This window comes from Ursus arctos, unplaced genomic scaffold (genome assembly GCF_023065955.2).
Source record: "Ursus arctos isolate Adak ecotype North America unplaced genomic scaffold, UrsArc2.0 scaffold_32, whole genome shotgun sequence".
In the NCBI taxonomy this organism is placed as follows: Eukaryota; Metazoa; Chordata; class Mammalia; order Carnivora; family Ursidae; genus Ursus; species Ursus arctos.
In genome coordinates, this window is record NW_026623008.1 from 4,883,909 (window position 1) to 4,900,972 (window position 17,064).

The 17,064-nt window shown below is 48.2% G+C and overlaps 1 protein-coding gene and 1 non-coding gene across 2 annotated transcripts in view; both read left to right on the forward strand.

Annotated features, from left to right (window-relative positions):
• The window catches only part of LOC113270558 (calmodulin-binding transcription activator 1), a 553,286-nt gene that overhangs the window by 118,840 nt on the left and 417,382 nt on the right, over positions 1–17,064 (forward strand). The window contains exon 2 of the mRNA XM_044391442.3: positions 15,392–15,527. Within this exon, the coding sequence (XP_044247377.2) occupies positions 15,408–15,527 (120 nt within the window). The 5' untranslated portion in view covers positions 15,392–15,407. The remainder of the gene's footprint in view (positions 1–15,391; positions 15,528–17,064) is intronic.
• On the forward strand, positions 9,288–9,394 carry LOC113270716 (U6 spliceosomal RNA). Its single transcript, XR_003321915.1, has one exon. It is a non-coding gene; the product is annotated as a U6 spliceosomal RNA (small nuclear RNA).

Here is a 17,064-nt window from a genome sequence, read left to right on the forward strand (position 1 = left end):
TTGAGATGGGTCTTGAAGAACCCAACAGCACTTTGGCCTTGGCCAGAGGAGGAAGAAAGGGACTTTTAGGCTAGGGTGATACCCTGCACAGTGACGCAGAGGCCGGAGGATACATGTCATGCAGGTGACCTGCTGGGGCCGGGTCCCTGGTACGTAAGGCCATGTTGGAAAACGGCAGCAAAGCAGGCTGAGCCCAGTTGGCGGAAGGTTTTGGATGCCAGATTAATGAATGCTTCATTCACAGGGTGCTAACAGTGTGTGGTTGGGACTTGAAGGTCACCCTGGAGCAGGTGAAGCGGGGGCTGGTGAGGTTCTGTCCCAGGGTGGGCAACTCTGGGGAGTTGCATATAGAGACAGGAGGTGAGAGCAGGGGGTGGGGGACTCGGCGGTGAGTTGTCAGTGATAGAACATCACCTTCCCATGGAAGCCTGATGCTTGCAGAGTGCTTTACAAAAGTCTGCAGAGATTGGTGAGATGTGACCTCTGTTCTCAAGGGGCCGGGAGGGTGAGACTCAACCCTCAAGTGCCAGATGACGAGGCAGGGTCTACAGACTCCGGGGTGAGGAATGGGGGTCGGAGGGGTCTGGGGGGTAGGTGGGGAAGGAGGGGGAGGGGGGCAGGAGTGTGGGCCTAGAGGGGTGCCAAGCCTATAGGCAGATGGCAGAGAACAGCGTAAGCATCCCTAAAAATTCAACTTTCCAATGACAGAGAGTTTTCTTTTTTCTCTTACTATAAACAGTACATGCTCATTATAGACAAATTGGAAATATAGGTAGGCAAAAGAAAAAAAACCCCAGAACTTCGAAGTCCTACAGGCACGGCTAAACATTGGTCAAGATGTGGGGCCTGACATTCATTCTTGCTTTCATCCAAATATTTCTTTTGTGGTCTTTGAGCTGGTTGGGACCCAAAGCATGGCCCTTTGAGGCCTCAGTGGATAATTCCCAGGGACCCTTCAAGTTCAGGGATAGGGCATTGGTGGTGTTGGGGGCCCCTAAGCCTGTGCAGCCAGGTGGAGGGTGCCCAAGGTGTTAGCCCGTGGAAGATTCTGGAGCTGGTGCTGGGTGCTGGGTGCCCGGAAGGAGGGTTCCCTCCCTCCAGCCTAGGGAAAGCACCACCTGGTACTCTTGTGGCCCCAAAACCCTGGTGTGGAGGCAGCAGCCTGAGGATTCCTAGCCACACTCCGGGCTTTGGTTGGAGAGCTTCGCTAGAAAGCCAGAGGAACCCTTGCCAATTAAAGGGAGCTTCTGGGAAGCAGAAAAGAGAGGGTTAGGGTCAGGGATGAGGGGTTGGGGGAAAGGAAGATGTCTTTGAAGAAACCTAGCAGCTTCTAGCTCTGGCCCCAGGCACTCAAAGCCACTTAGCATCCCTGTATCCTCCCTGATGGCTTCTCCGGGCTGACCCCTCTTCCCCGCAGCCCTCCCCAGGCCGGCCGTTGCTTATGGAAAAGCTTCTTCCCTGCCCGTCTCCTGCCATCTGGAACATCCCCCTGAATCTCTCTGCCTCATCACCCCTCCATCTGCATCGAAGGTCATCTCCCTGATTCTGTTATTAACCCCCGCGCATTTGCTGGGGTGTGTGGGCTTCTGTGTGGGAGAAAATCGTTGTTCCCATCAGGATGGAGGCGACAGCTGCAGGTCGTGGCCTTGGGTACAGGTTATCACTCAGGCTTTTCTGCCGGGAAGCCCGGGCCTGAGAGGCTGCGGAAAAAGTCATCATTTCTCAGCCCAGGTAAAGGGCAGCTCAGATGATTTCTGCATGCATCCCGCAGCCCCTGGCTCCACACCAGGTGGCCACAGAGACCTGGTGCCTGTGACTTTGCTCAGAGCCCAGGGCTATGGCCATCAAGGCCTGTCCCGTGGGCAGACAGCTTTCTTTCCTTCTCGAAGGTCCCTCTCTGAGCTCAGAGCAACTTGGCTCCATGCCTACTTGGGGTGGGAGCCTTCAGCAGCCAGAGGAGGAGGGACCTTTCAGTGCCTGGCACATGGCAGGCCGAAGAGAAGCCATCCCTGGGTCCCTAGGTAGCTGCATTCAAAATGAAGAGGCAGCTTTGGTCATGTGGCAAGGAGGGACTCCCAACTCAGGGTGCCCTGGAGCCTGCTGCAGACTGAGAGCCTCCATGGTGCCCTTCCCGGGGAGGGTCAGGCATCCGCAGTGCGGATGCCGTGGGGCAACTGTGCAGCCAGCGTCTTCACCCCGCGATGGTGGCGTTGTGGTTGCGATGGGGCCCAAGCTTCTGGGCCGGTCTGGAGACGAAGGGCAGGCAGGAGAGAGGAAGGAAGCAGACGAGCTGGGTGGGTGGGGAGGGTCTCAGGCCTCCTGGGCCCCCCGGGCACTCATCACCTGTTCAGCTAGCACGAGTGGTGCGAAGTTTTCAATCAGAGTCAGTGGTGTGATTGCCGGGTGATGAGATGGGTGGGGTGTGGGGGGCAAAGGTAGCTTCCCCTCCTCATCCGATGGACCAGGAGCTGACGTCACTCTCCAGCTGGCAGTTCTGTGACCTTGAGGCATTTGTCCCCTCTGAGATGCGGTCTGCTTCTCCACAGAATGGGGAGCCAATGGCAGCTATCTACTGGGATTGTGCGGGTAAAAGGAGAGGACTCTGGGGCTCAGCCAAGCCAACAGGGCCCCTGGCCTCACAGAGGCTACCGGAGCAGGCAGGGACAGCTCAGCCTGCCGAGTGTCACAAGGGGTGACCCACAGGGGGCTGGCAGAAGACGTGTGGGAGCCAGCACCGTGGGGAGATACAGAGAGAGCAGGGCCCGTTGAAGGACTCGGGGCTGAGTGCTCCTTCGTGCTGGGTGCAGTTGGCCGCCGCGCTGGAGGACACGGCCCGGTTGACCAGCACCTGCAGGTACGGTCTCCCCGGTTCCATCCTGAGCCAGGGCACCCCGGACCTCTGGGCACGGTTGTGCCTGTGTTGGACGGTGCAGTCGGCCTGGGCAGGACCCACCGGCAGGAGAAACAGCCTTCGTCCTGGCTCTTCTGTTTGCTTTGGAGCCAGGAGCGTGATTTACTCTAAGAGAGCATTTTTATGTTTTCCACTAAAAAAAAGTTACTAGACAAAACAATTCTATTTTAATGCACAGCATTTCTGTCTTGGGTTACTTTCTGTAGAGGACTTGTCTGTTATTAGTTTGTTTATTGATGGATTCCTTTGCTAGACTCTAAGCTCCCCGAGGACCAGGACATGCCTGCCAGTGTCTCCCCAGAACAGACAGCAGTGCCTGGCATGGAGGAGCCCCAGGAAGCGTGTGGAGAGCAGGAGGGACCAGTGTTTGCAGTGACCTCTTTGCATCTCCCTGGAAGGTGGCCCTGCCCGATGTTTACACAGCTCCCCCTTGGCGGATCTTCTGTCTGCCCATCTTTCTCTTAATAGTTATGGATTATGGAAAAGAAGAACAAAGCCCATTAAGAGGTTCCCCTACATTTGATTTGAGGAAGTTTTCATCAGAACGGCTCCATTTATTGGCCTTTAGCGTACAGCCTTATTCCCTTCTCTCAAAATGAATATTGCCTTGTCTCCTTGAGAAAAATTGATTTCACCCAGGAAGGAGAAGAGCAAACTCCCTCCTCCTGCTTTTCTTCTTCTTTTTTTTTTTTTCCTCCCACCGAGACAGAATTTATCTCCTAGGTAGGTGGGGGGGAAAACAGGAATAATTGGACCAGAAGCTAATTCCCAGAGATTCATTGTCTCGAACGCTCCCACCAGAATGTGGGACGCTTGCCTTGAATTGCATGCTAATGATAAATGACAACTCTAACAGACCGTCACATTGAGATGTTTAGTCCTTCCTGCTAGGAGATGACACATTAATTTTCCCTCAGATTTACATTGGATTATTAATAAAATATCAGTGTTGGAATGTGACAAGTGAGGGTCTGTAGAAGTGCAAGGCTCTATTTAGGGGCATGGATTTTAGCCAAATGAGATGTCGGTGGGGTCAAACATGACCCAGATGCTGGTGGCATTTGAGCGATCCTCTTTTCGCTCCACTGGGCTCAGGCTCCCGTAACCTGGCTGTGCTGAGTAGCCGGAATGGAAGGTTCTCTTTCTTTCCAGCAGGGAGGAATCCAAAGAAAGGTGATGCCATATGTTCTTTCTCACTTTTTTCTTCTGCTTTGTCATTGACCAAATACTTTACGTGTAAGTGGTGCTTTCTGTTTGTTTTCAAGAAAAAAGAGAGGACTTCCTTTGTTCCAGCCACTGAGTTGCTTGAGGAACTCGCTCATTTGACGAGCAATTACAGAGTGTTTACTGTTTACACGCGGCAATGGCAGGTGGAGAAGGCACAGGGACACAGTCTGGGTGAGCCGGCCACGCCAGGTCTAAATGATCGCCCCACTTCTCTGCTCGAAACCCTTCAGGTGCTTCCCAGCCCTGCGAAGGTGACGTTCAGAATTCTCAGAAGGGGTGGGGGCTGGGGGTTGAGGGGGGTCAACCCCACCGGCCCGAATGAGACGAAGCCTCCCTGTGACGCCCTGTGCTGCTTCTCCGCCATGTTCTCCGCGGTCGTGCTGATAGAGTTAATTCATGTTGTCTCAGGTCTTGTGTCGCACTTGCAGGAACGTGCAGACCCCTCGCTGCTCCCGTTCTGCCGCTGGTGCGGGTCCCCTACCTGGTTCCTTCGTGTCTTGGAGCAAAATCCAAGCTCCTTCAACCCGGGCCTGCCCGGCTCTCTGGCCTCACCCTCTGCCTGCACCCCCACCTACTCTCTGCCCTCCAACCGGCTTCTCGGGCCGCTGGCCTTGCTGCTCTCTCTTTCCCGGGAGCCTGGCCTTCGCCTAGGCCTCTGTTCAGTCGCTGCGTCCCGGGGAAGTTCTCTGGGCTTCTCCTCCTCCTGCCCCGGCTGGCGCAGGGCCCGCCTCCTAATCCCCGACCGGACAGCAGGCTTTACACAGGCTTGGGACGCTTTTGGCCACAACGGCACCTAGAGTGCCTTACACCAATGCCTGGCCCATAATAGCTGCTCAATAAATATTAATTGAATAAATCACTGAATGTCGTAATAGAATTTCAAGCCGAGCGCCCTGGGAGCCCTAGGAGAGGAGCCATTAATGAGTCCCTGCAGGCTTGCTCTGGAGTGATTCCTGGTCATTACCATCCTTCGTATGGACAGTCTTTCCAGTGACCTCCAGCCTCCATTTAAAGGAACAGAGCTGTGGTTAGCAGGCTGCATGTAGTGATCCTCGGGAAATACAGATTGGCCTCTGCCTCTGAGTTCTGGCAGCTTGAGCTGTCCCTCCTCCTGCCTTCAGTCCCCTACAGGGGCATCTGGGCCTGTGGGCGGGAGAGTCCGGCGCCCGCCCCCGGGGGGCCTCCTGGCCTGGCCGTGTGGGCCAGGCTGTCCTCGGGGTACCGGGTGGCCTGTGGGACTCGGGGTGCACACAGCACTCACTGTGGGGCAGCGCTGGTGCTGTTTCCACCTTTATTCTGGAGAGTGAAGACCAGTGTTGATACGGCCTCCAGCGGAACTCCTGGGGATCGGCTGGTCTAGAACAGCAGCCGCGGGCGTGGGCACTGACGGCTCGCAGCCGACGGGGTTTTTAGGCGTCTGAATCTACCCAATCGTTTGTTTCCTGATAAGAAAGCCTCTTTTACGATTTTCAATTTGCCCTTATTTTAATGAAAAGAAGCTGGGGTTGGACCGCCCAAGAAGGAGCTAATCAAATAAAGCAAATTGGTGTTACCTTCTCTTGGTCCCTATGATTTCTATGGCTCCAGCTGGAATTTATTATGAAAAGCAATTGGTTTTCATATCTGGTAGATAGCAGCCCCAGCCGGGCCTGACAGCCCTTCCCTCCTATCATTCCATAAATAGCTTGCAGGGGCCAGACTGGGGTGGGGAGAGGGGAGGACACGGAATGCTCCCCACCAGCTTTCCCGCTCCTTGTCCCCCAAATCGTGAAGACCCTATAAACAAGTCAGAAGGAAACACCAGGTTGAAAGTTAATAAGCCAGCTCCCGTCCATGAGATTTGGGCCGTTGCTGTGGCTTCTTGGGGTTCCGTTTGGCATCCTATCAACCTTGCTGCGCTCCAGCCATCAATTACTACTCTTGCTGGGTCTGTGTGCAGGGGAGATAAGCAGGGGAGACATTCCTTTTCCAGATTCCTTTCCTCTCCTTGCAACAAAAGGAAGAACTAGAGGAACAGTTTAAATCAGGCTCAGATGATCCTTTATATGAAACATTCTGCCGTGAGAGGGACCGTGGGCTCTGAAAGTGCCCTGGGTTGTTGCTATTAGAGAAGGAGACTGGGTACCTGGGGGATGGGCCGGGAATTTGTGGCAAGATGCCAGGAAGGGGTGCAGTGGGCTGGTTCACTGGTTCTGTCCTTACCAGCTGTGTGACCTTGGGAAAGTTAATTCCCTTCTCTGTGCCCCAACAATATTCACCTACCACAGTTGTCATGGGATTCGCGCGAGAAGTGGGTAGGAAGGGCTTCGTCTGCATCTGCCACACTGCGAACGCTTGACAAATGGCCGCTCTTGTTGTCATAGCAATTGTTGTCATGCTGATTATTGACATTTTGGACTAGACCTCGTACTTCTAATGGTACATTGAAATCAGGCCATTCTGTGTTGGAAAGATCAGAAAGAAAGGTGTGGGTACACGTGTGTAGGCTGCGGTGAAGAGTGGCATTTCTCATTCTCTGCCCACTGGAACGGAGACTAAGCACTGGCCTTGGGAACAGCATCCCCTGCTCTAGGACACACTTTGTGCCTTGTCACAGGAGCCTGTTTCACATTTGGGGTCAGGGCCTAGAGGCCATTGGAACCACAGAACTGCGTTTCCCTCCACTCAGGCCTTTCTCTGTGCCTCATGGTGTGAGGGATGGGACCAAGGGCAATGAATAGAAGGGGAGAAGATAGCAGGAGTCTGCCCAGGTTTGGGTTCTAGCTGGAAAAGGGGACTCTCTGGGGATGCTCACTGTTTAGAAGCCATCCAGACACTGCTTAGGGAGGCTTGCTAGGAACGAAGACATCATCTGTTCTCCAAGGGAAGCCACAGGGACATATCAAATGAATTCAGCGGAACAATGGCCGATCAGCCAGATCAGAGCTTACTGTGCAAAGTCTGCTGCCTCTAGGCCAGGCCCAGGGAAGGGGCTGACAAGACACCCCAGGAAGCCCACAGATGCTGGGGTAGCAGGCTGGATCTCAATTGTCTGCATGGGATTTAAGGTGGTTGTCAAGGTCCTGGAGGAAGGGCCATGGACCTGAGCTATTTTACTGGTTTCTAAACTCAGGCTCAGGAGAGAGTATCCAGACCATTCCTTTCATAGGATTAACCTAGCCTTGGCTGCAACCCCCGGTGGCTCCGTAAGTTCCTATTTAATATCCACACCCAAAACCTCTCAAGAACACCTCACTCCTCTGATCTTCAGTTATCAATTGTCTCTTATGTACCTAATTTGAAAAATGTATTTTGCCTTAAAGTGGTGGATGAGTGTGTGTGTGCCCCAGTGCTTACAGAGAGGTGGCTTCTCCCATGCGTGAGTGTTCCAGCCATACCCTACGTGTGCCATTTCATTACACCCGAAGTCTCACCATCATTGACCCAGGCAGTGGGACCCTACAAAAAGGGGCCAAGTTTGTTATTATTAGTGTGTATTACATGGTGGGTAGCATGCTGGGCAGCTTGCATGCATTATGTCTACTACAACAGGGAGATCAAATAGTTGTTGAAGGTCACACAGCTCATAAAGAGCCAAGCCAAGACTGTAACCTAGAGCTCACTTCAAATCCCATGATCGTCTTTTTTTTTTTAACTTCTTATTATGGAAAGTTTAAAACATTTACAAATATAGACAGGCTAGTGTAATAAACTCCTATACTCATCATCCACTTTCAACTATGGCCAACACATGGCCAGTCTTGTTTCATCCACATTCCCCCCTCACCACACACGTTGTTTTGAAACATATCTTAGACACTATACAATTTCATCAGTAAATGCTTCAGTATATAGCTCTAAAATATAAGGTCTTTTTTTAAAAACACTTTTGCACTATAATTATCACTCTTAAAAATTAATAATTCTAGGTATCATTAAATATCCAATCACTGTTGAAGATTCCAGTTGTTTCACAAATGCCGTGTGTGTGTGTGTGTGTGTGTGTGTGTGTTTGGGTTTTTTTGTTGTTGTTTTGTTTTTTTGTTTTTTAGAGAGGGTTTGTTTGCCTCAGTATCCAAGTAAGGTCTATATATTGTGACTGGTTGACACATCTTTTGTTTTTTTAATCTATATATTTCTACTCTAGCATTCTCTTATTCTCTTTTTCAATTTTTGAAGAACCCAGGTCATTTATCCTGTAGAGTTTCCCACAATCTGGATTTTGCTGACTATATCCCCATGGTGTCCCTTACCATGTTCTTCTGTCCTCTGTGGGTCTTATAAAGTGGTAGGTCAAGAGGTCTGAATAATTTCGAACTAAAAACATTATTTTTCCCTACAACAACGTGTTCTATCAGGGACACATTCTATCTGGTTGTCTCTCTTTTATGATGTCAGTCACTGTTGATGATTCATTAATTATTAGGGATTGCAAAATGGTGACATTTTAATTGTCACTTATTATTGGCGGGAATACTTTATAGAGAAAGTTCTCTTTTTTGTGATTTGTTAACTTAAAGGAACAGTTGGTACAGGAAAGGTAAGATAAATGACTGATTCTTCCTCCTAATCCTCTTTTAGTTTTCAGAATAATGTATTGGGTCACTAGCCTCCTCCAACAATGATCACTTAGTTTGCATGCTTTAATTTCATTATGAACTTATGGATTTAAATATATTTAATGTGTTCTAACCCAAAGCAGTTGCTATTCTTATTGATGCTCAAATTGGCCCATTTTTGGAGCCTCTTCAAGTTGGTTCATGAGTTCTTCTTATCTGATTTAAAATCTTTGACACAGCTCACATCATACTTAATGGTGAAACTGAAATTTTTCCCTCTAAGATGAGGAGCAAGACAAGGGTGTTTATTCTCATCATTTCTATTCAACACTGTACTGGAGGTTCTAGCCAGTGCAATAAGGCAAGAAAAAGAAAAGGCATCTAGAGTGGAAAGGAAGAAGTGAAACTCTATTTATTCATAGGCAACTTGCTTATAAATGTAAAAGATCCTAAAGAATCTGCAAAAAAATTTTTTTACTAGAATTAGTAAATGAGTTTACCAAGGTCATAGAATACAAGATCAATATACAAAAATCAAATTGTGTATCTGTCTATAAATGGAAATGTGGAAATGAGCAATCCAAAAAGGAAATTTAAAGTAAACAATTCCAGTGCTCTTTTCAGCAGCACATATACTAAAACTGGAATGATACAGAGAAGATCAGCATGACTCCTGCACAAGGATCACATGCAAATTTGTGAAGTGTTCCATATTTTAAAAAATAAAAAATAAACAGTTCCATTCATAGTAGCATCAAAAGGTATAAAGTACTTAGATAAATTTGATTTATAAAGTATAAAACCTGTACTACAAAGTCTTACTGAGAGAAATTAAAGATTTACACAAATGGAGAGATACTCCATGATCTGTGATTGGAAGTGATTAGAAGATTCAGTATTGTCAAGATGGCAGTTCTTTCCAAATTGATTTTTAGACTCACTGCAACCTCTATCAAAATCCCAGCAGGCATTTTTGTTGTTGCAGAAATTGTCAAACTAACCTTAAAAGTTTCTACAGGAATACAAAGGACCTAGAATTGTCAAAACAATTTTGAACAATAAGAGCAAGGTTGGAGGACATATAGTTTCTGACTTCAAAACTTAATACAGTGTGCAGCAATCAAGACAGTGTAGTATTGGCATGAGGATGGAAAATAGAGTAAAGTATGAAGTCCAGAAATAAAGTCTCACATTTATGGTCAATTTATTTTCATCAGACATGCAAGTGTAATTCAATGGGGGAAAAGATAGCCTTTTTCTTTTTCTTTTTTTTTTTTTTTAAGCAGAAGCAAAAACAAAAACAAATGCTGGGACAATTGGATGTCCATGTGCCAGAAATCAACTTAGTCCTTTACCTCACACCATACACAAGTGTTATGTGTTATAATGCATTATAGACTAAAATGTAAAAGCTAAGACTATGACGCTAGGAAGAAAGCACAAGAGAAGATTTTTGTGACCTTAGGTTAGGAAAAAGAAATCCTAGATATGGTATTGAAAGCATGATTCATAAAAGAAAAAAATGATAAATTGGAACTTTACCAAAGTTAAAAACTTTTGCTCTTTAAAAGGAACCCATAAAGAACAGGAAAAGTCATGGACTGGGACAAAACATTTGCAAATTCAATATCTGATAAAGGACTTCTATTTAGATTTTATTTAAATAGCTCTTACAACTCAAAAAGAAGAACACAACTCAATTAAAAATGTGCAAAAGATTCAAATAGACGTTTCACCAAGGAACTTCTATGAATAGCTAATGAGGACATGGAAAGACGCTCAGCATCATTAATCATTAGGGAGATGCAAATGAAAATACTGCTACACACCCAGGAGGTTGGCCGTAATCCAAGAGACAGACAATGCCAAATGCTGGGAAGGATGTGGGGACATTGGAATCCTCATTCACTTCTAGTCAGAAAGTAAAATGGCGCTGCCCCGTTGGAAAACAGTCTGGCAGTTTTATGTTTATGTTCTCCGATGTATCTGTCTTTCACCTGTTGTTGCTGTGTTTTTAATCATGCTTAGGAAGTTTTTCCCACTTTCCGGTTATAGAGAAATTCACCTATGTTTTCTCCTCTAGTAGTGTGATTTTATTTACTACATTTAAGTCTCTGGTCCATGTAGAATTCACGCTGCTCTACAGTGTGAGTGATAGATCCAATTTTATCTTTTTCCATATGCCAATATCACTTATTGAAAAGTCAGTCCCCTTCCCCCACTGACTCGCGATGTCTCCTTTAGTGTATACTAAATTTGCATATGCAAGTGGGAATATTTCTGGATCTTCTATTCTGTTCCCTTGGTCTTTCTATGTATTCATGTGTCAATTCCATACTTTTGAAAATATAGAGACTTCATAGAATGTGTTAATAACTGGAAGGGCTAACCTCTACATCTCGGTCCTCTTTATTAAAGTTTTTCTGACTATTGCTGGTGTTTTTTCCTTCCCAATAAATTTTATAATAAAATTCTCTAGATCCAGCAAAAAATCCTAATGGGATTCTTGTCATTACCTTTTATTTATAAATTAATTTTGGGAAGATTGACATTTTTATGATCTTCGCTCTTCCTAATCAAGAAAATGTGATGTTTTTGCATTTATTGAACCTAATTTGTCCTGTAGACTTTTATAGTTTTTCTCCTCAGGTTTGGGAATTTCTTATTAAATTTATGCCTAAGTATTTAATTTTCTTTTTCTCTGTAGCATTTATAATAATGATGTAAGCCATACAGTATATATACGATGGAGTCCTCCGTCATTCCTTCTGCTTTACTTGTGTGTGTGTACATGTGTGAGTGTGTGCATATCACACACACACACACAAACTATTGATTATGTATCTTAATTTTATACCTGCTTGTTTAGTTTTATAATTTGCAGCAGATTTTCCATTGATCCCATCATCTTTTTACCTTATTGCATGAGTATTATTGGTTTTGCCAGGCATTAGTTTCTCAGATTAAAAGGTTGTTTGGCTAGAAGCCTCCCTCATTAGAATGAAGCTCCCTGTTGTCTACGGTTTTCCCCTTGATACTCCTCTCCCTGCTGCAGTGGAGGACTTGGATTGTGTCCCTGAGGCTCCCTTAGACTGTCAGCTTTAGTCAGGACTTCCCCCAGGAGATCCTGAGGAAGAGGACTTGCGTACCAGCAGTTTATTTGAGAGGTGGTCCCGGGAAACACCAGCAGGGGGCATGAACATGAGAGAGGAAGGAAAGAAATACAAGTAGAGGGCTCTTGTCCAGCAGGTCTCTACTTGGGCAACTGGAACGTAGGCTCTGGAAGACCCCATAGAGCTCCCAGAGTCGTCCTAAGCATGGGGTGAGGAGGCCTCGGATTGCCTCAGAGTTATCCCAATCATGGGGCAAGGAAGCCAGGACTTCCTCCCCCAAGCCCCCCCACCCCCGCTGGGTGCAGGATCCTTTCAGGGCCTTAAATATCACCCAGCCAGTAAAGCAAACCAGGACTGGCCCCACAGTCTATGCTAGACCAGTAGATTTGGGGGGAGGCTCCGGAGTCACGCTGACTTCGAGTGAATCCTGCTCAGACACTTTCTGGCTATGAAGGCTTGGTTCTCACCTGTATGATGGGAATGATGATATTACCTCATAGAGTTGCTGTGAGGATGCAGACACCATGGACAAAGACACAGACGGAGAGGTAGCTGTGGATGTCGATGTGAGTAGGTGCAGGTGTCGACATTGAGACACACAGGTGGTTGCAGACAGAGCTAGAGACACAGGCAGATACAGATGCAGATGCCGGTGTAGACAGATGTACGGAGGTAGACAGAGACACGGGTATAGATGTAGGTGTAGGCATGGATGTGGCCTGCTCCTCCCATGCCAGACCCTCTCTGGGACTGGGGATCAATAAGCAGCAGGACTTCCGTGCCTCCCACTTGACTGTCTGTCCTCGACTCTATTCCCATTTCCATGCTCTTCTCAGGTGGGTGCTACCTTTTATGCTGTCATGAGATGTACTCAAGCCCTCCCCTGACTGGCTCACCCCTCCCTCCTCTCCTGGACCCCTTCCCACCAGCTCCGATTTGCTCTGGATTATCTTCTGGGATGGCAGTTCAGCCTTATTTTCTTTGATCTGTGGGGCCCCTCTGCAGTCTGGTTTTCTCTTTGCCATTCTTAGGACCTGAAAACTATGGAGGGAGGGAGGGACCTTCCCCATCACACAGAGCAGAGGCAAGTTCTAATAAAATCAGAGTGCTGGATTAAATACGATTAGGTTCCTCATTATTGCAAGTTAAAGTGTTGATTCCATTTATTAAGGCCATTTAAGGTGGACACTTTGGTTCCCTGTGGGATTTTGTCCATCTCAAAGTGTCGGGTGACAGGGCCATTCTCACGTTCTCAGAATGCAAAGGGCAGGTCACTGGAGGAAGATGGGTTTCTTTAGGTGGGTGTATTTGTGGTTCTGATTGTGGACATTGACAGTATTTCAGGAAGTTCACTGTCTCTGGGTCATAGTCATGATCTGGGGACAGTTGGCCTGAATACACTGCTGACAGTCACTGTCCATGTTTATTTAAAAAAAATTTTTTTTAAAGATTTTATTTATTTGACACAGAGAGAGCACAAGCAAGGGGAGCGGCAGGCGGGGGAGGGGGGGAGAAGCAGACTCCCCGCTGAGCAGAAAGCCCGATGCGGGCTCGATCTCAGGACCCTGGAATCATGACCTGAGTCAAAGGCCAACTGAGCCCAGCTGAGCCTCCCAGGTGCCCCACTGACCATGTTTAGAAAGGACGGGAGGGTGGAGCAGATCTGTGTGTAGCCTCTTCGCTCATGGGCAGCTGGATTGGATTGATGTTGCAACAGATGAGTTTTCAGGGACCAAGGGGGTCCCTGCAACACTCTCATGGATGTCTTCATTCTTGAGTGGAGGGGGCAAGACGAATGCAGAACCTGTCTATTTGATCAGATGTATTCCTTTGCTTACTTCTGAGACAATGGCCCTGAGGACAGTAGTTGGACGTTGGGCTCTTCCAAGGATACGAACCTAGAGCAGGGTTGAAGTGGAAAGAGGCAGGCACAGCTGGCCACACTTTGAGCCTACTTGCCATTTAGAAATGGAAGAATACTGTAAGGTTTTCAGTGCAGACTTGTAAGTGCGAGACAGACGGTCAGGTGACAGCGTTGTGACAAGCGTGTGAAGCCATTTCCCAATTGTTTTAGTTGGCCCAACTTAGGGAGGAAACCAATACTGACACAAAGCAATTGCACCATGATCAGCAAACAGTGAAGTGTTGGGAGTCACTGTTGCAAGTCTATAATTTCCAGTGGAATTGCTGTTCGGTCATCAGCTTGCTGCTGAAGGACACAGCCAGCTTGGTGGGAACGGCAATTAGCCGCTCTCACCCCGGCGTGACTTCTTTTCCTCTACAGACAATGGAATAGTAAGACCTCACTAGTCAGTGTTGGGTGCCTGCTTGTGAAATACCCCCTTGTTCGGGGGAAGAGGAGCCTGGGGTGGAGGCTCTTGCCCCAGGCCACTCCGCGTGGCCTGCCCTCTCGCCTCTGCTGGAGCAGAGACACAGCTGCCCACTGGCTCTGGGGGAAACCACGTCCTCTGCCTAGCTTGTGTAAAGAGCTCTTGCACCACAGCTGGGAATGAGACATGCCTGCAGTGGCCTCCTGGGCGCACGGACTCATCGGTGCCCCTTCCTCTGTGCTGGGGTTGCAGGCTCAGAGGGACATGGAGCTGGCCACGGGGCGTGAGTGGTGTGCTGTGAGCCTTCGGGGGCTTCGCGGGCTTCCTTGAAGGCTGAACGTGCCCACCCCCACTGCAGCTTTGTTCTGGAAGTGGCTCACCATAGACACGCTGCCAAGGGAGTTTAGTTCTTTCTCTTTTTGGTGTTTCCAAACCAAAGTTTGTGCCCACTGCAGCTGCGGACACCCTCTGCTGTCTGTGGTTGGTGCCTGACTTCTTTCAGGAAAAGTCAAGGTTCTTTTTGTCCGTTCTTTTTGAACGGACCTAGAGCGACCACCCACTCTCAGCATTGAGCAAGTGGGCAACTAACTGTTTTCCTAAGATTAGGGTGGTCGTGGACGAGATAGACAAATTTACCGGGCAGGGCTGAGCCTTCCGACAGCCGAAGCCCAAATGTGAAAGAATCAGGTGCTTAGTGGGCTTGAGAAGAAGGGCTGCGGATGTTCCTCCGTATCTTGCAGCGATCTAAACTCAGGCAATGAATCAGGAGCGTTTGGTCCGGACGACTAGTCCTTCTATTGGTCTGTTCTTAACATAGTCATCTAGCGTCTGTGCTAAACTTATTTATTTCCTAATGCTGGGTGATGGATTAAAAGATGTGTAGAAAATCTTTCTACAAGAGATAAGATATTGCAGGCTGCCACAACACCCCTGGCTCTTTTTGCTTTCTCTTGCTGTTTTTTCTACTTTTCAGTGCAGAGCTCAGGCCCCCACATCGTATATCTTGATTAGATGGTGGATATTACTAAGGGGATGTTTTTTAAGCCTATCATTGACACATTTAATTCATTAGGTACCAGATCCACAAGCAAATTTTGGCTGGCCATAAAACATGGCTAATCCAGGGAGCTGCAATAAAAGGTGAAAAATTGCGTCCCAGCAAATGTGGAATATTGCTTTTCTGTAGAGACTTTTACTGGTCTACGATATCTTTCTTCATAAATTTTTCTTGTGCTTGGTTCTCTTGGTAACGTAACCATTTGTTGTCTCCAGACCACAGAATGGCTCAATGATCCTCTACAACAGGAAGAAAGTGAAGTACAGGAAGGATGGATATTGCTGGAAAAAGAGGAAAGACGGGAAGACGACCAGAGAGGACCACATGAAGCTGAAGGTCCAGGGAGTGGAGGTAAAGGGCAGACAGGCTCTCGTGTTCCACAAATGTTGTTTCTGGGCTGCAGTGACACGGAATTGCTTCGGAGTAATTTGTTGCCAGTCCCCTCTGTCAAAAGCAGTTTTGTTTGCCAAGACCCCATTTGCCGTTTTGTTTTGTTTTCTGTTTTCTTACCCAACAGTCTCCATTCAAGTTTTCCGTGAAGCCAGATTTAGCTAAAGTGCTTCTGTTTCTTGGGAGCCGTTGGTGTGTAGACTGAGATTTGCAAGGTTCCTGCGGAATCCTGTGTTGTATGTGTCACAGAGGAGCCTGCAGGGGCGAGGGACGAGGGGGCCACCGGAGGTCTCTACCACTCTCTCGAGGTGGCCTGGACCTGCTTCTGTGGCGTGGGTCCCTTATGAGCTGGTGATCTCCAACCAGAGCCTGGCTTTGACTCTCTCTACTGATGGCCTCTTCTGTTTCCCTCTGGGTGTTTTGACCTCAGGAAGCTCGAAGGTGTTAAAGATAATTAGATGGGATTACAAGGCGTGTGGGATTCTTGCGGCTGGGGTGGAGGTGGGCAGTGCAGGACACATCTCGGGATCTGTGTGAACTTCGGTTTGGGTCCTTGGGGAAGACAGGGTGCAGGCTGGCTTCTTGACCGTTGTCCTGACACCACAGGCTCTCACTCTTGGGCAGCCATGGAGACATTCTCCTGGGGTCTTTTCCTTGTTTGAGGGCCTGGGCCACATGCCACAGTGGTAGAGGGAGAAGGTGTGAATCATGGTGCATTCTTGGCCTGCTAGTTAGCGAGCATCCACTTCTCTGCACTGCTCGCTGATCCTTGTAAAGGGTCTTCCCTGTGAGTACGGTGCTGTGTCGGGCCAGGAGCTGAGAAGGTGGCCTGTGATCCACCTGGTATTTCACGCTGGTAAAAGCGAGGGATCCTGGAGTCCTTTGGTGTGTTGGGTCCCCCGGGCTGCTGGAATTGATCTGTTGGACCATAAGCCCACTTGACTTCAACGGCTCCCACTCCAGGCTGACATTCTTTGTGACGCACTTCGTCATTATGACTTTTTCTATATTAATCATGTGCTTTTATGGCTGTTAAAAATAGCATCCAGTGGCTTTTATTATATTACCCCACAGAGAGAGATAACTTTTGTTTTATGTTTTTGTGTTTTTTTAAACACCCAATAACAATGCTTTATGATGATGAACAAAGAAAAGCCCCGACACGAGAAATTCCATGTTCGTACGTTCTCTCGCGTTCTGTGTTTGCACAGAGTGGTTTAGTCAACCAGTGAGACATGAAAATGCAGATCGCCCTGAATGTGGGGGACCTAGCTCTAGGATGGTGACTGGTGATCGTGCCAGCTGACCAGCCATGGCTGCAGGGGGCCCAAGGGCACGGGAGCTTGGAGGGACAGCTGGACACGGAGCAGAGTGGGTGAGACCCCCACGGGGCTCTTGCTGGGACTTGCAGGGTCTGTGGGAGCTCACCCCAGAGCTGCACAGATGACCCCTGTGCCCTCAGGTCTCTGGCAGGGCTCGTCCTCAGTCATACGTAAGT